We start from the raw sequence: 20,178 nt of genomic DNA, 5'->3' as shown, positions 1-20,178 counted from the left end.
GGGACCACCCTTCTCACATCCAGGTGCCCTCATGCCCCCCCCCCCACTTCTCTGGCTTTCCCTCTCCTCCATTCTGGGACCCTGGGAGCTGTCATTCTCATGCCCAGGTGCCCTCATGCCCATGTCCCCCACTTCTCTGGCTTTCCCTCTCCTCCATTCTGGGACCCTGGGGGCCATCCTTCTCATGCCCAGGTGCCCTTGTGCCCACATGCCCCACTTCTCTGGCTCTCATTCTGCTCCTCTCTGGCACCCTGGGGGCCTTCTCATGCCCAGGTGCCCTCATGCTTACATGCCCCACTTCTCTGGCTTTCCCTCTCCTCCATTCTGTGACCCTGGGAGCCGTCCTTCTCATGCCCGGGTGCCCTCACGCTCACATCCCCCACTTCTCTGGCTCTCATTCTGCTCCTCTCTGGCACCCTGGGACCACCCTTCTCATGCCCAGGTGCCCTCACGCCCACATCCCCCACTTCTCTGGCTCTCCCTCTCCTGTTCCTGGTGCCCTCTCATCCCCAAGGCCTGAAGGCTGGGCTCCATCTGATCAGTTCTCTCCCCACGACAGGCTGTGCTTTCCCCAAGATCCACGTAGACTGTGACAATCTCACAGCGTTGGCCACCCGGACGCCTCACCCCATCAGCTGCCAGAGCCTGGGGGGCGGCTATGTGAGTTGGGAGAAAACGCTGTCGCCGGCCTCCTGAGCAGGCCAGACCTGGGCTCCTCCAGTCGCCCTGGCCTTTTGCTCCTCAGCTGGGCTTTTCTCACTCCTTGAGTCCAGTTCTTGTCTGTTTTTGCTGCTCCTGGTGGAGGCCCGAGGCTCAGACTGGGGTAGAGGGGTAGGAGGTAGCTTCTGTCAGCAGTCCTGGGGTCCCACTGGCCTCAGTCTTGATGTCTGGGACACCTGGGACATGGGGCTGGCGGAGACCTGTCCTTTGCTGCAGGGAGGTTATACAGGGTCTCCCACATGCCTCTCCGCCCCATGGTGGAGTGCTCCGTAGTCCAGACCCGTTTAGCATCCTGCAGGGCCGGCTCTCATCGGCCAATCCTCCTGAAAGTTCCCTTGGTTCTGTACAGCTCAGGCAGCCTGAGGGCCTGAGGGCAGAGGGAGCCCAGGCCGGGCTAGGACAAAAGGTCTGCATGATGCTCATTAGGCCCAGGCTTCTGCCTAGAAGCTGGATGTTTTGTGGGGTGCCCCGGCAGGAGCTGCCCTCTCCTGGGGACAGATGCCTGGGCTCAGCTTGGTGGCCTCCCTGGAGGGGGCTGTAACTCGGGCTCCCTTTGCCCATCCTCTAGTACCAAACCGAATGCATCAGTGGCTGCATGTGCCCCCCTGGGCTGATCGATGACGGCCGAGGTGGCTGCGTCGTGGAGGAAGAGTGCCCGTGTGTCCACAACAAAGAGCTCTATTCACCTGGACAGAACATCACCGTGGACTGTAATACATGGTGAGAGAAGCGGGGGCTGCCTCCAGACCTCAGAGACCCTGTTAATGGGACGGTAGCACACCTGAGTCAGGGCCCTCCCATTGGAAGGACAGAGGAGTTCCCCAGCCCTGCTTCTGCTCCCTCTGCATCACTGACTGGGCCAGGATCCAGCCCTTTCCCAGGGAGCTCAGTTGACTGGTATGAGCCAAGCCTGTGGGCAAGGCAGGGTCCTAGGAGTGGCTCCCCTAAGCAGACACTTCCAGGCCTGGGGATAGGGACCTTTGCCCCTGGCACCTGGTGGAGTGGGCTTGGCAGGCAGCCTGTGAGATGGTGAACACTTTCTTGCCTGGCCTGCCCGTGGAAAGGTCTCATGCACACAGGCTTCCTGTAAAGCCAGAGGAGCGCTGGGCTAGGATCCCGGCTGTGCCGATTGCTGACTGTGTGACCTTGGACAAGGCCTCAGTTCCCCCATCCCTGAGATGGAGACCATGCCAGCTGCAGTCCTGACCTCAGAGGGCTCTTGTGTGAATCTTGGTATGCCCAAGAAATGGGGGCTCCTAGCTGAGGCCGAAGGCCGCACTTCTCCCCAGCTGAGAGGAGCCAGTGCTTCCCTCCAAGCTGATGCATGGCCTGGCTCCCTGGACCCCTTAAGCCTCCTCTGTCTCCCCAGCACCTGCCAGAGAGGGAGCTGGGTGTGCACCAAGTCTGTGTGCCATGGGACGTGCTCCATCTATGGAAGCGGCCATTACATCACATTTGACGGAAAGTACTATGACTTCGATGGACACTGCTCCTACGTGGCAGTCCAGGTGAGGCCAGGAAGCAGGATGAGTTCTCTGCCTGCCCAGGTAGGGCCTCTTTAGCACGCCCAAGCCAGGGCCACAAGCATCCATTAAGCGCCTACTTTGTGGTGGTGGGAGATATAAAGAAACATGAGAGGTTGTCTCTAGCCTGCCAAGGAGCATAGCCTCCTGCTTCAGGCATGCTTTGGCCAGCTGACAGCCACAAGGCCTGGCTGTGCCCATGTTCCCCTGTCCAACTGCGCTCCTCCCTTCCCCTTCCCCCCAGCACATCAGGGAGGGTGCTGCCTCCACTCTCACTCACTCCTGACTTCCTCCCTCTCAAGGACTACTGTGGTCAGAAAGACTCTCAGGGCTCCTTCAGCATCATCACAGAAAATGTACCCTGTGGAACCACAGGGGTGACCTGCTCGAAAGCCATTAAGATCTTCCTGGGAGTAAGTACTGCAGTGCTGTGGTTCAGACATGGGAGCAAGGCAGTGGCCCTTTCGGCTCTGTCCACCAGGGGTGCTCGTGTGTGTGTGTGTGTGTGTGTGTGTGTGTGTGTGTGTGTGTGTGTGTGTGCATGCACATGTGCATTCTGTCTCCCGGGGGCCCTCAGTGTGTGTTGAGGGGAAGGGGCGCCCCTGCTGATACCAGCCAATGAAGCTGCTCTACTTGGTGCCCTGCAGAGAACTGAGCTAAAACTGGAGGAGAAGCATCTATGGGTGATTCACCGGGACGTTGGGGAGCATGTGTCTTACATCACCCGGGAGGTGGGCCAGTACCTGGTCATTGAGGCCAGCAATGGCATCATTGTCATCTGGGACAAGAGGACGACTATGTTCATCAAGCTTGCCCCGACCTTCAAGGTGAGAGTTTCAGAACCTCAGCTGAGCCTCCTCTTTGAGGCTGAGCCTCCCCCAAGGGGGAGACTCCCCTAGGACCAGGGATAGAGAGCCATTGAGCCCAAACTCCTTAGTTTACAGATGAGGAAACTGACGTCCTGAGAGGCTAAAGGCCTGCCCAGAGTCTGAGGTAGAATTTGCACCCAGGTCTTTCTGAGTCCAAGTTCAGTGACATATTTATCCCATTATGTCTCTGAGAATTTCACTTTATCCTCCATCAGTGTTAGTCCTAGTCCTACCTCAGGATTTAGAGCTGAGGGGACCTCAGCCACCATTGAGTGCCACCCCCCACAACTTACAGAGGAGCACATCAAAACCTGAAGAAGGAGATGACTTGGCCAAGGGTCACATAGGAAGTAAGCAGCAGAGGTGATATTTGAAGCCAGGCCCTCTGATTCCAAATGCAGGCACCCCTTTAACCTTGGCATGTCGTACTGGCAGAGTGCTAATCCAAAAGATATGTCCCATCTCATGGTGTGCAATCAGGGAAGCCCTGCTTCTTGGCCCCACCAACATGAAAGGAGGAATGTGTATGTTGGGGGAGGATGAGGAAGGAAAGGCCTTCCCCCTGAGCCTGACCCATTTTGAGAGCAGCCCCACTTTGGGGCAATGGGCATCTGACCTCTCTGCCATCATGGACTAACCCTGCCACAAAACAAGAGCCCAGCTTTCCTGATCTAGCTTGGGGCATGTCGCAGGGGCTACTTTGGGCCCTCAGGAGGGATGGGCCTGGAGGGGGAATGTGCACTAGAGGAGCAGGAGGTGAGGGTGGGCTGCAGTTCTGGCCACATGACTGTCCAGGCAAGAAGACGGCTGACATGTGCTAGACAGAGGCTGAAACTGGGAGCGAGACCAGAATTCCTCCCTGCCCTCCCCTCCTGGCTTCTGACACAAGACTACACATGTACACACATACACACATGTGCATAGTCCTGAGGTGACCCCAGATTGCCTTCATAGAATACCGTGTGTGGCCTGTGTGGCAACTTTGATGACCGCTCTAGCAATGACTTCACCACAAGGGATCACATGATTGTCACCAGTGTCCTGGAGTTCGGGAATAGCTGGAAGGAGGCCCACACCTGTTCAGATGTGGACCAGACCTTTGAACCATGCACTGTGAACCCTCACCGCCAATCCTGGGCAGAGAAACAGTGCAGCATTCTGAAGAGCCAAGTATTTGGTGTCTGCCACAGCAAGGTGGGTGGGCAGTCCTGGGGGGAATACAGGCAGGATGGGAAGGAGGACGGGTTGCTGCCCCACTTCCCCAGTGCGGGGGGGATGATGAAGGCAATTCATCAACACAGATGGCCAAGGGAGACGTGGCTGGACAGCTACTCCATAACCTCTATGCCCTGGCTGTGGACTAGTCTCCTCGGCCTTAGAGTCTAAGGAAGAGCTTGTTCAGGGCCCAGGCAGTCATCACACAGTTACCACATGTCCTAGTGGGCAGGTACCATTTCTGGAGATCCTCCATCACCCTCACTGCCTAGGACACTGTGCTCTGCACACCACAAGCAGACCTTTCATGCTGAATTCTGAAAGAAGAGGATGCATGGATAGATGGTCACCCTGATGTGATCTTGGAGACTATGCTTGACCTGCCCTCTGATAAGATGGGCAAGATTTGGGCCAGAGAAACGTTATTGCTGGCCCCCTTGGTAGTTACCCTGGCTGCTGAGACTTTGGGAGTCATCTGGAGGCAGCATCCCGTTCTTTCAATTCAAGGAAAAACAACACAGTTCTTTCTTTCAAGCTCACCATTTTGTGTGTGTGTGTGTGTGTGTGTGTGTGTGTGTGAGAGAGAGAGAGAGAGAGACAGACAGACAGACAGACAGACAGACAGAGACAGAGACAGAGAGAGACAGAGACAGAGACAGAAGGAAACAGAAGAGGGAGAGGGAGGGAGGAAAGGAGGGAGGGAGGGGGAGAGAGACAGAGAGACAGAGAGAAAGACAGAGAAAGAGAGATGGGGACAGAAAGAGAGACAGACAGAGACACACAGAGATGGAGACACACAGAGAGGGAGGCAGAGAGACAGAGACAGAGAAGGGGGAGGGGCAGAGAAAGGTGACGGGGTGAGAAGCAGATAAGTCTCACACAAGTTGGAGTCTGAGTAGTGGATTGGCTCAGAAGGAGGGTTGGAGCAGTCAGACGCCGGGACTCCTGGGCGTCCAGGGAGGGACATCCCGGGGCATCTCGGCGCTGGAGGGACGCGTAGGAATGTTTCGCTGACAGGTGGATCCCGTTCCTTTCTACGAGGCCTGCGTCTATGATTCCTGCTCCTGCGACACCGGGGGTGACTGCGAATGCTTCTGCTCCGCCGTGGCCTCCTACGCCCAGGAGTGCACCAAGGAGGGGGCTTGTGTCTATTGGCGGAGCCCCGACCTGTGCCGTAAGTTCCGGCTTCCGTGGAGCGGGGACCTCTCCTTCCCAGGGAGGTGGGGGAGGCGCTGCTTTGCCATCGTCCCTTCTGTGGGTCAATGCCTGGGTTTCTGAGTCTAAGGAACAAGGACGTTCGCCCCTAGAGGCTGGCAGGGTGGAAGCGAGTCGTGGCCGCTTCTATCCTCGCCTCCTCCCCACCCTCCCGGGTCCCGTGGCGGGGTCCTTTTCCTTCCGGCTGCTCACAGTTTGGTGACTAGCTCCTCTCTCCCTCCGCTCCCTCCCAGCTATATTCTGTGACTATTACAACCCCCCCAACGAGTGTGAATGGCACTACGAACCCTGTGGGAGCCGAATCCTTGAGACGTGCCGCACTGTCAATGGCATCCATTCCAACATCTCCCTGTCCTTCCTGGAAGGTAGAGTCCCCTCCTTCCACCCTGAGGGCCTTGCTGGGGATGAGGCCTGGACTCTGGGGCTGGAGGGGGCTGTCAACCCGCACTCTTTCCCCACTTCTTACCACCTGGGGGGTGATTGCTGAAGGGGCATCCCCACCCCCTGCCCCATCCTCAGCCTGCTCAGGGAGGGTGGAAAGCCAAGGCAGAATCCTCCTCAGTGAGAGGGAAAAGTCTCCCTGGCCGGAGGAGAGAGATCCCCTTTGTATCCTGGGAGTGGAGGGGTAATGTCTAGCATTGTGATGTCTTGGGAGGACAGCAGTTTGGAACAGTGACCAGAACACGCATGCAGGGCGACCCTCCAGGAATGTATTTTCAGGAATGGGTAGATGAGGAGTTTCAGCGGAGAATCAAAGGAGGCCCTTCCCCTTCCTTCATTGTGTGAGCCACAAACCTGGCTCCTTCTGCCTTCTGTCACCCGTAGGCTGCTATCCCAGGTGCCCTCCAAAAAGGCCTATCTTTGATGAAGACAAGAAAAAGTGCGTGCCTGCCCACCAGTGTGGCTGCTACGTGAATGATGAGCATTATGAAGTCAATGAGAAGGTCCCCACAGAGGATGTCTGCCAGTCTTGGTGAGGAAGCTGCCTGTTGTGCTGGGCCTGCAGTATCAGCTTGCCTCAGTCCCTTCTTTGAGGCCCTTTCTGGGAGGGAAGTTGGCCTCCCCCAGCCCCTCCAAGTCTCCCATCTTCCGCCTCTTGTCCCCTTTTGTCCCCCACTGCCTCCTGGACGCAGAGAAAGGGGAGATGGGCAGAAGCTTCTAGTTGCCTTGGTCCCTTTCTGCTCAACTTGCTTCCCAATGCAGAGCATTGGAGGTGGGGGGTGGGCAGCAAGGGAGAATCCATTAACCAGAGCTCCTGATGGGCAGTAGAGGGGGCCTGTAACCCCAGTCACAGTTACTCTGTCATTTCATTCCATCCCAATCAACATTTATTAAGCACGTACCACGTGCCAGACACCATGCTAAGCGATAGGGATATAATTAATAAGAAGAAAGACCGTCCCTGCCCCCCAAGAGCTTCCACTCATAGGGAGGGAGGGAAGCACCATACCAAGGAGGCAGAAAAGCCAGGGGTGGGGTCGGGGGGATGACCCCTGGGGCATCGGGCGCCGGGGACCTCTTGTTCCAGCAGGTGCCAAGTGGAGGCTGAGAGCAATGGGTAAGGACTGTACGTGTAAGGGCTGAGACCGAGGGTCTACAGCCTTTTACAAGTTGTCTGCCCAGCTTGGGTTCGGCTATCCCATTGTAGCTTCAAGAAGCTGATCTCCTCCTCATATCCCACCAGTTAAAGAGCCACTTGCCAGCACCTTCTGGAGGCGAAGTCTAAAGTTTATTACCATTTATTATGTATTATATTAATATATTATTCTATAATAATGTATTGTATTATCTAATGTATTATACATACATACGTACATACATACATACATATATATACATATATATACATATATATATACATATATATATATATATATATATATATATATATATATATATATATATATATATAAAGTCATTACTGTTAAATTAAAGCTATCTAACATTATTAACTCCTTAGTGTGAATTAAACCAACCAAGTTATCAGATTTGTGAACTGGCAGTAGGAGGAGTGAGGGATGTGGAGACAGGGGGAATACTGGAACTGGGCACTTGAGGGAGGACAGGTCGGGGTAGAGGGCTGCAGTGGGGTCTTTGGAAAGCCAGAGGAAAAAATGAATATCTTGGGTGGGAATGGAAAGAGAATGCCAGGAGGTGGCTGAGGAGTGAGAAAGGAGGTGAGAAAGCCAGCCACAGTGAGTGGCTGCACTCTGTCCACTCTGCCATTTGGCTGCAGCCTGCTCTGGTGCCTCAGGGGAATGCCGGCCTTCTGGCATGAACCCCAGGCAGCTGGCAGACTTGGGGCCCAGAGCCTGGGCTCTCTGAATCCTTTTCTTTCTTTACAGCATTTGCACGTCATCTTCTGAGGTCGCATGTAAGGAGGAGATAGGTAATGTGCTTTTCCATCTTTCCATGCGGAATTTACTGCCCATAGGCTGAATGAATGAATGAATGAATGAATGAATGAATGAATGAATGGTCTACCTGAGGAGGGGCTCCACCCCATCCTGTAGCACCAGCAGCTAAACTGAGTAATTGAAAACAATGCCTTGAGAGAATGGAAGGTGACATGCTGAGAACAGCCCCAGGGAGCAGGCTCCGGGATCAGAGGTGCTCCATCTCTCTGGTAGCATCTTCCTCCCAAGTCTGGGATTTGAAGTCAGGGCCTGTGGGCCAGAGGCCTGGCCACTGAGACTATCTGTGTTGGACCTCGATGTACATCAGTGAATCAAGGGGATTGACCCTGGGCCCTCTTAGCCTCTGCTCCTCTGAACAGGCCCTTTCCTCTGCCGGCCTCAGGGTCCTTCCTCATTTCAGTTGCCCCTCAGGCTATTCCTGTCCAGGGTTCCCCTCCAGTCCCACGTGTGTCCTGAAGCATCTCTATGTCCTGGCTCTGCCTTTACTCTCAGGATTATGCAGATCTATGGTTTGAGGGACCTCAAGGTCTGCACAGGAGAGAAGGAGGGACTCTTTTTGGGCTGAATGTGTTGTGAGGGCATCTGGCTTTGCCATGGCCTGATTGAAGACTGGTGGGCAGCATCCTCTTAGTCGGCTCCTTTCTTGCATCTTGTTCTCTTAGGGGCAGTCATTAACCAGACTCAGAACGGGTCCTTCTGCTTTTGGGAGCTGTGTGGTCCCAATGGCACTGTGACACAGTATTTCAACATCTGTGCTCCAACCTCACCTCCTCCCATCTCGACTGTGTCAACCACCTCGGTGACCACCACTTCTCCCACCACGTCTCTCCCTACCACCACCACCACCACCACCAGCACAGGTATAGTCCCCATCTCCTGCCACCTGGTGAATGGGGTAGAGGTTCTCTGAGGGCAGGGCTGTGCCCAGTGACTTCAAGTGGCAGAGACAGGCATGAGGTGAGCCTTGGAGGAGGTTGGGGGAGGGGAAGGTCAGAGTCTGGGAATCTCCACATCCCTAGCCCAGTGTCAGTGATCCCTCTGGTCTCCAGACTCTCCAGCTGAGATAGCAATGCCAGGGCTCCAGGCCCCCAACCCTAGAGAAGGCCTTTAATGGAAGCAGCTCTGGGTGGTCCCCATGAATGGTCCAGGAAGCTGAAAACTTTGGGAGAGGCAGAGGGGTGGGCTTGTCTGTGAGAGCTGAAGGGCCACACATCGGGCTGGAGTCTGAGCTCTGTCCCATGGCCAGCGTGCCCTAGGTGGGGAGAAGGGATGACCTGGGCCCATTGCAGAGCTCTGACATGCGTGTGACACAATGTTATTTCTTTTCCTTTTTTATTTTTGGCTGCAGTCTCTCCTCCATCTACTACTCTAAGTAAGTCACATTCAGGATAGTGTTCTAATTTTTTTTTTTTAATTTTTAGGCAATTGGGGTTAAGGGACAGGGTCACCCAGCTATTAAGTGTTATATGTCTGAGACCGGATTTGAACTCAGGTCCTCCTGACTTTAGAGCCAGTGCTCTATCTACGGGGCCACCTAGCTGCCCCCCCCATAGCTTTTGATGACTGATAATGTGCAAGGAAGGGAGGATGTAGCCAACAATCCCCCTGCCCAACCCCCTGTTGAGAGTAGAATCTCTCTACACCTAGCCTTAGAGGCCACAACGTACTTCTAAATAAAAGCAAACCAGGTGATGCTGAAGCTGGGGCGGGGGTGCTAGAAGAGGCTCAGCTCCATGACAGGGAAGCTGGGTTTTACTAGAATCCTTAAGTGGTAGTTTTGGAATGGGCCTCAGTTTCCCCATTTGTCTGATGAAAGGCTTTCACTAGATGACCTCTGTGGTCCTAGGAGTCTGTGAGAAATCAAAAGCTTGGAAGGGGGGCCATTTTACCATGATGTGGCAAAGACCCTTGCAGTATACTAAGGGCACAAGCTACTCCCCCCTCTTTGGGTTCTCTTCCCTTTCCCCACCCCCAGCCAGGTGCAAATATCAAATAGTGACTTTTATTTTCCTTCCTAGAAATTTGCTGTTTTTGGTCTGACTGGATTAATGAGGATCATCCCAGCACTGGCGACAATGATGGTGACTGGGAAAGATTTGATGGAGTATGCAGTGCCCCTGAAAACATTGAGTGCAGGTTAGCAAAGGAACCCCATCTGAGCTGGGACCAGCTTGGTCAGAAGGTACAGTGTAATGTCTCTTTTGGACTCATCTGCAACAATGAAGACCAGCTTGAAAATGAACCATTTGACCGTTGTTTTGACTATGAAATCCGGGTCAACTGTTGTCTGCCCATGGATCATTGCCCAACATCAGCACCAGGTACGACGACTACGGTGAGAACCGTCAGTCCTACAACCGGAACGACACCTGCGACGCTTACTGCTACAACTCCAACCACTGTCTCAACTATGTCATCAACCCCCACAACCAAGACCTCCACTATTCCACCCATTACTACCACTACTACCACAGAGACTCCAGCTACAACACCCACACCCATCACTACCACTACTACCTCAGAGATGTCCACTCCAACATCCACACCCACCACTACCACTACTACCACAGAGATTCCAACTACAACACCCACACCCACCACTACCACCACTACCACAGAGACTCCAACTCCAACACCCACACCCATCACTACCACTACTACCACAGAGACTCCACCTACAACACCCACACCCATCACTACCACCACTACCACAGAGACTTCCACTCCAAAACCCACACCCATCACTGCCACTACTACCACAGAGACTTCCACTCCAACACCCACACCCACCACTACCACCACTACCACAGAGACTCCACCTACAACACCCACACCCATCACTACCACTACTACCACAGAGACTCCACCTACAACACCCACACCCATCACTAGCACTACTACCACAGAGACTCCACCTACAACACCCACACCCTTCACTACCACCACTACCACAGAGACTCCACCTACAACACCCACACCCATCACTACCACCACTACCACAGAGACTCCAACTACAAAACCCACACCCATCACTGCCACTACTACCACAGAGACTTCCACTCCAACACCCACACCCACCACTACGACCACTACCACAGAGACTCCACCTACAACACCCACACCCATCACTACCACTACTACCACAGAGACTCCACCTACAACACCCACACCCATCACTACCACTACTACCACAGAGACTCCACCTACAACACCCACACCCTTCACTACCACTACTACCACAGAGACTCCACCTACAAAACCCACACCCATCAGTACCACTACTACCACAGAGACTCCACCTACAACACCCAAACCCATCACTACCACTACTACCCCAGAGACTTCCACTCCAACACCCACACCCACCACTACCACCACTACCACAAAGACTCCACCTACAACACCCACACCCACCACTACCACCACTACCACAGAGACTCCAACTCCAACACCCACACCCACCACTACCACCACTACCACAGAGACTCCACCTACAACACCCACACCCATCACTACCACCACTACCACAGAGACTCCACCTACAAAACCGACACCCATCACTACCACCACTACCCCAGAGACTTCCACTCCAACACCCACACCCACCACTACCACCACTACCACAGAGACTCCACCTACAAAACCCACACCCACCACTACCACCACTACCACAAAGACTCCACCTACAAACCCACACCCATCACTACCACCACTACCACAAAGACTCCACCTACAAAACCCACACCCATCACTACCACTACTACCACAGAGACTTCCACTCCAACACCCACACCCACCACTACCACTCCTACCACAGAGACTTCCACTCCAACACCCACACCCACCACTACCACCACTACCACAGAGACTCCACCTACAAAACCCACACCCACCACTACCACCACTACCACAAAGACTCCACCTACAAAACCCACACCCATCACTACCACCACTACCACAAAGACTCCACCTACAAAACCCACACCCATCACTACCACTACTACCACAGAGACTTCCACTCCAACACCCACACCCACACTACCACTCCTACCACAGAGACTTCCACTCCAACACCCACACCCATCACTACCACCACTACCACAGAGACTCCACCTACAACACCCACACCCATCACTACCACCACTACCACACAGACTTCCACTCCAACACCCACACCCATCAGTACCACCACTACCACAGAGACTCCACCTACAAAACCCACACCCATCAGTACCACCACTACCACAGAGACTTCCACTCCAACACCCACACCCACCACTACCACCACTACCACAGAGACTCCACCTACAAAACCCACACCCATCACTACCACCACTACCACAAAGACTCCACCTACAAAACCCACACCCACCACTACCACCACTACCACAAAGACTCCACCTACAAACCCACACCCATCACTACCACTACTACCACAGAGACTTCCACTCCAACACCCACACCCATCACTGCCACCACTACCCCAGAGACTTCCCCTCCAACACCTACCACCAGTGTAACCACAGAGACTCCACCCCCGCCCACAGTCACCTCAGTGCCTCCACCACCCTCCACCACCACCAGCACTACTACTGTCAGAGAAAGCTCCACTCCAACTGTCATCACCACCAGTGAGACTGCCAGTATTCCAACAAGCACCACTCCACCCACCACCATCTCCACTAGAGAGACCCCAACCCATCCACAATGTGATTCTGGGCCTGTCTGTGAGTGGACTGATTGGGTTGATTCAAGGAAGCCAAATGGTATTGGTGACTTTGAACTGGTTAAAGATATTTGCAAGGAATCTGGCTGGGCAGCCAACATCACATGCAGAGCCGTGATGTTTCCAGACAAGACAATTGAAGAACTGGGACAAGTTGTAGTGTGTAATGCCTCAGTGGGACTGGTATGTAAAAATGAAGATCAGAGGCCAGGATATATACACATGGCTTTCTGTCTCAATTATGAAGTCAAGGTTTATTGCTGTGAGCAGTATGACTGTAGTACAGCTAACATGCCAACCACCACAGAGACACCCACTCCAACAACCACGTTTACTATCACCACCACTGAGACTCCAAAACCCACACCCACCACAACCACCACCCCAAGGCCCCCAACTCCCACACCACACATAACCACCACAGGGAGTTCACCACCCTCCACAACCACCACTACCACAGAGACTCCAACTCCAACACCCACAACCATCACTACCACTACTGCCACAGAGACTTCACCTACAACACCCACACACATCACTACCACTACTACCACACAGACTTCCACTCCAACACCCACACCCATCACTACCACCACTACCACAGAGACTCCACCTACAACACCCACACCCACCACTACCACCACTACCACAGAGACTCCAACTCCAACACCCACACCCATCACTACCACCACTACCACAGAGACTCCCACTCCAACACCCACACCCACCACTACACCACTACCACAGAGACTTCCACTCCAACACCCACACCCACCACTACCACCACTACCACAGAGACTTCCACTCCAACACCCACACCCATCACTACCACCACTACCACAGAGACTTCCACTCCAACACCCACACCCATCACTACCACCACTACCACAGAGACTCCACCTACAACACCCACACCCATCACTACCACCACTACCACAGAGACTTCCACTCCAACACCCACACCCACCACTACCACCACTACCACAGAGACTTCCACTCCAACACCCACACCCATCACTACCACCACTACCACAGAGACTCCACCTCCAACACCCACACCCACCACTACCACTACTACCACAGAGACTTCCACTCCAACACCCACACCCATCACTACCACCACTACCACAGAGACTCCACCTACAACACCCACAGCCATCACTACCACTACTACCACAGAGACTCCACTCCAACACCCACACCATCACTACACCACTACTACCACAGAGACTCCACCTACAAACCCACACCCATCACTACCACCACTACCACAAAGACTCCACTACAAAACCCACACCCATCACTACCACCACTACCACAGAGACTCCACCAACAAAACCCACACCCATCACTACCACCACTACCACAAAGACTCCACCTACAAAACCCACACCCATCACTACCACCACTACCACAAGACTCCACCTACAAACCCACACCCACACTACACCACTACCCACAGAGACTCCAACTCCAACACCCACACCCATCACTACCACTACCACCACAGAGACTTCCACTCCAACACCCACACCCATCACTACCACTACCACCACAGAGACTTCCACTCCAACACCCACACCCATCACTACCACTACTACCACAGAGACTTCCACTCCAACACCCACACCCATCACTACCACTACTACCCCAGAGACTCCCACACCAACACCCACACCCATCACTACCACTACCACCACAGAGACTCCCACTCCAACACCCACACCCATCACTACCACTACTACCACAGAGACTCTCACTACAACACCCACACCCATCACTACCACCACTACTCCAGAGACTCCACCTACAAAACCCACACCCATCACTACCACTACTACCACACAGACTTTCACTCCAACACCCACACCCATCACTACCACTACTACCACAGAGACTCCACCTACAACACCCACACCCATCAGTACCACTACTACCACAGAAACTCCCACTCCAACACCCACACCCATCACTACCACTACTACCACAGAGACTCCACCTACAACACCCACACCAATCACTACCACTACCACCACACAGACTGCCACTACAACACCCACACCCATCACTACCACTACTACCCCAGAGACTTCCACTCCAACACCCACACCCATCACTACCACTACCACCACAGAGACTCCACCTACAACACCCACACCCATCACTACCACTACTACCCCAGAGACTCCCACACCAACACCCACACCCATCACTACCACTACTACCCCAGAGACTTCCACTCCAACACCCACACCCATCACTACCACTACCACCACAGAGACTCCACCTACAACACCCACACCCATCACTGCCACTACCACCACAGAGACTCCACCTACAACACCCACACCCATCACTACCACTACTACCACAGAGACTCCCACTCCAACACCCACACCCATCACTACCACTACTACCACAGAGACTTCCACTCCAACACCCACACCCATCACTACCACCACTACCCCAGAGACTTCCACTCCAACCCCCACACCCATCACTACCACTACTACCACAGAGACTTCCACTCCAACACCCACACCCATCACTACCACTACTACCACAGAGACTTCACCTACAACACCCACACCCATCACTACCACCACTACCACAGAGACTCCACCTACAACACCCACACCCATCACTACCACCACTACCACAAAGACTCCACCAACAAAACCCACACCCATCACTACCACCACGACCCCAGAGACTTCCACTCCAACACCCACACCCATCACTACCACCACTACCACAGAGATTCCACCTACAACACCTACACCCATCACTACCACCACTACCACAGAGACTCCACCTACAACACCCACACCCATCACTACCACTACTACCACAGAGACTCCAACTACAACACCCAAACCCATCACTACCACTACTACCACAGAGACTCCAACTCCAACACCCACACCCATGACTACCACTACCACCACAGAGACTTCCACTCCAACACCCACACCCATCACTACCACCACTACCACAGAGACTCCACCTACAAAACCCACACCCATCACTACCACCACTACCACAGAGACTCCACCTACAAAACCCACACCCATCACTACCACTACTACCACAGAGACTCCACCTACAACACCCACACCCATCACTACCACTACTACCACAGAGACTCCAACTCCAACACCCACACCCATGACTACCACTACCACCACAGAGACTTCCACTCCAACACCCACACCCATCACTACCACCACTACCACAGAGACTCCACCTACAAAACCCACACCCATCACTACCACCACTACCACAAAGACTCCACCTACAAAACCCACACCCATCACTACCACCACTACCACAAAGACTCCACCTACAAAACCCACACCATCACTACCACCACTACCACAAAGACTCCACCTACAAAACCCACACCCATCACTACCACCACTACCACAAAGACTCCACCTACAAAACCCACACCCATCACTACCACTACTACCACAGAGACTCCACCTACAACACCCACACCCATCACTACCACTACTACCACAGAGACTCCCACTCCAACACCCACACCCATCACTACCACTACTACCACAGAGACTTCCACTCCAACACCCACACCCATCACTACCACCACTACCCCAGAGACTTCCACTCCAACCCCCACACCCATCACTACCACTACTACCACAGAGACTTCCACTCCAACACCCACACCCATCACTACCACCACTACCACAGAGACTCCACCTACAACACCCACACCCATCACTACCACCACTACCACAGAGACTTCCACTCCAACACCCACACCCACCACTACCACTACTACCACAGAGACTTCCACTCCAACACCCACACCCACCACTACCACCACTACCACAGAGACTCCACCTACAACACCCACAGCCATCACTACCACTACTACCACAGAGACTTCACCTACAACACCCACACCCATCACTACCACCACTACCACAGAGACTCCACCTACAACACCCACACCCATCACTACCACCACTACCACAAAGACTCCACCTACAAAACCCACACCCATCACTACCACTACTACCACAGAGACTCCACCTACAACACCCACACCCATCACTACCACCACTACCACAGAGACTCCAACTACAACACCCAAACCCATCACTACCACTACTACCACAGAGACTTCCACTCCAACACCCACACCCATGACTACCACTACCACCACAGAGACTTCCACTTCAACACCCACACCCATCAGTACCACCACTACCACAGAGACTCCACCTACAAAACCCACACCCATCACTACCACCACTACCACAAAGACTCCACCTACAAAACCCACACCCATCACTACCACCACTACCACAAAGACTCCACCAACAAAACCCACACCCATCACTACCACCACTACCACAAAGACTCCACCTACAAAACCCACACCCATCACTACCACTACTACCACAGAGACTCCACCTACAACACCCACACCCATCACTACCACTACTACCACAGAGACTTCCACTCCAACACCCACACCCATCACTACCACCACTACCACAGAGACTCCACCTACAAAACCCACACCCATCACTACCACCACTACCACAGAGACTCCACCTACAAAACCCACACCCATCACTACCACCACTACCACAGAGACTCCACCTACAAAACCCACACCCATCACTACCACCACTACCACAGAGACTCCACCAACAAAACCCACACCCATCACTACCACCACTACCACAAAGACTCCACCTACAAAACCCACACCCATCACTACCACCACTACCACAAAGACTCCACCTACAAAACCCACACCCACCACTACCACTACCACCACAGAGACTTCCACTCCAACACCCACACCCATCACTACCACCACTACCACAGAGACTCCACCTACAAAACCCACACCCATCACTACCACCACTACCACAAAGACTCCACCAACAAAACCCACACCCATCACTACCACCACTACCACAAAGACTCCACCTACAAAACCCACACCCATCACTACCACCACTACCACAAAGACTCCACCTACAAAACCCACACCCATCACTACCACCACTACCACAGAGACTCCACCTACAACACCCACACCCATCACTACCACCACTACCACAGAGACTCCAACTACAACACCCAAACCCATCACTACCACTACTACCACAGAGACTCCAACTCCAACACCCACACCCATGACTACCACTACCACCACAGAGACTTCCACTCCAACACCCACACCCATCACTACCACCACTACCACAGAGACTCCACCTACAAAACCCACACCCATCACTACCACCACTACCACAAAGACTCCACCTACAACACCCACACCCATCACTACCACCACTACCACAATGACTCCACCAACAAAACCCACACCCATCACTACCACCACTACCACAAAGACTCCACCTACAAAACCCACACCTATCACTACCACCACTACCACAAAGACTCCACCTACAACACCCACACCTATCACTACCACTACTACCACAGAGACTCCACCTACAACACCCACACCCATCACTACCACTACTACCATAGAGACTCCAACTCCAACACCCACACCCATGACTACCACTACCACCACAGAGACTTCCACTCCAACACCCACACCCATCACTACCACCACTACCACAGAGACTCCACCTACAAAACCCACACCCATCACTACCACCACTACCACAAAGACTCCACCTACAAAACCCACACCCATCACTACCACCACTACCACAAAGACTCCACCAACAAAACCCACACCCATCACTACCACCACTACCACAAAGACTCCACCTACAAAACCCACACCCATCACTACCACCACTACCAGAAAGACTCCACCTACAAAACCCACACACATCACTACCACTACTACCACAGAGTCTCCACCTACAACACCCACACCCATCACTACCAGTACTACCACAGAGACTCCAACTACAACACCCAAACCCATCACTACCACTACTACCACAGAGACTCCAACTCCAACACCCACACCCATGACTACCACTACCACCACAGAGACTTCCACTCCAACACCCACACCCATCACTACCACCACTACCACAGAGACTCCACCTACAAAACCCACACCCATCACTACCACCACTACCACAGAGACTCCACCAACAAAACCCACACCCATCACTACCACCACTACCACAAAGACTCCACCTACAAAACCCACACCCATCACTACCACCACTACCACAGAGACTCCACCTACAACACCCACACCCACCACTACCACCACTACCACAGAGACTCCAACTCCAACACCCACACCCATCACTACCACTACCACCACAGAGACTTCCACTCCAACACCCACACCCATCACTACCACTACCACCACAGAGACTTCCACTCCAACACCCACACCCATCACTACCACTACTACCACAGAGACTTCCACTCCAACACCCACACCCATCACTACCACTACTACCCCAGAGACTCCCACACCAACACCCACACCCATCACTACCACTACTACCACAGAGACTCCACCTACAACACCCACACCAATCACTACCACTACCACCACACAGACTGCCACTACAACACCCACACCCATCACTACCACTACTACCCCAGAGACTTCCACTCCAACACCCACACCCATCACTACCACTACCACCACAGAGACTCCACCTACAACACCCACACCCATCACTACCACTACTACCCCAGAGACTCCCACACCAACACCCACACCCATCACTACCACTACTACCCCAGAGACTTCCACTCCAACACCCACACCCATCACTACCACTACCACCACAGAGACTCCACCTACAACACCCACACCCATCACTGCCACTACCACCACAGAGACTCCACCTACAACACCCACACCCATCACTACCACTACTACCACAGAGACTCCCACTCCAACACCCACACCCATCACTACCACTACTACCACAGAGACTTCCACTCCAACACCCACACCCATCACTACCACTACCCCAGAGACTTCCACTCCAACCCCCACACCCATCACTACCACTACTACCACAGAGACTCCCACTACAACACCCACACCCATCACTACCACCTCTACTCCAGAGACTCCACCTACAAAACCCACACCCATCACTACCACTACTACCACACAGACTTTCACTCCAACACCCACACCCATCACTACCACTACTACCACAGAGACTCCACCTACAACACCCAAACCCATCAGTACCACTACTACCACAGAGACTCCCACTCCAACACCCACACCCATCACTACCACTACTACCACAGAGACTCCACCTACAACACCCACACCAATCACTACCACTACTACCACACAGACTGCCACTACAACACCCACACCCATCACTACCACTACTACCCCAGAGACTTCCACTCCAACACCCACACCCATCACTACCACTACCACCACAGAGACTCCACCTACAACACCCACACCCATCACTACCACTACTACCCAGAGACTCCCACACCAACACCCACACCCATCACTACCA

The 20,178-nt window shown here is 53.5% G+C and overlaps 1 protein-coding gene across 1 annotated transcript in view; it reads left to right on the top strand.

Moving 5' to 3' along the window:
* MUC2 (mucin 2, oligomeric mucus/gel-forming) overlaps positions 1–20,178 on the top strand; it is a 57,631-nt gene that overhangs the window by 18,057 nt on the left and 19,396 nt on the right. The window contains 20 exon segments of the mRNA XM_078148897.1: positions 560–660; positions 1,289–1,440; positions 2,090–2,228; positions 2,546–2,656; positions 2,891–3,070; positions 4,067–4,306; positions 5,345–5,501; positions 5,776–5,907; positions 6,368–6,515; positions 7,888–7,931; positions 8,622–8,819; positions 9,308–9,331; positions 9,978–11,631; positions 11,697–11,893; positions 12,411–12,475; positions 13,148–13,415; positions 13,418–13,839; positions 14,150–15,800; positions 16,223–17,103; positions 17,743–20,140. Of these exon segments, the coding sequence (XP_078005023.1) occupies positions 560–660; positions 1,289–1,440; positions 2,090–2,228; positions 2,546–2,656; positions 2,891–3,070; positions 4,067–4,306; positions 5,345–5,501; positions 5,776–5,907; positions 6,368–6,515; positions 7,888–7,931; positions 8,622–8,819; positions 9,308–9,331; positions 9,978–11,631; positions 11,697–11,893; positions 12,411–12,475; positions 13,148–13,415; positions 13,418–13,839; positions 14,150–15,800; positions 16,223–17,103; positions 17,743–20,140 (9,162 nt within the window).

This window comes from Phascolarctos cinereus, unplaced genomic scaffold (assembly GCF_003287225.1).
Source record: "Phascolarctos cinereus isolate Bilbo 61053 unplaced genomic scaffold, phaCin_HiC Scaffold_9;HRSCAF=440, whole genome shotgun sequence".
NCBI lineage: Eukaryota > Metazoa > Chordata > Mammalia > Diprotodontia > Phascolarctidae > Phascolarctos > Phascolarctos cinereus.
This window is presented reverse-complemented; position numbering and strand designations above follow the sequence as displayed.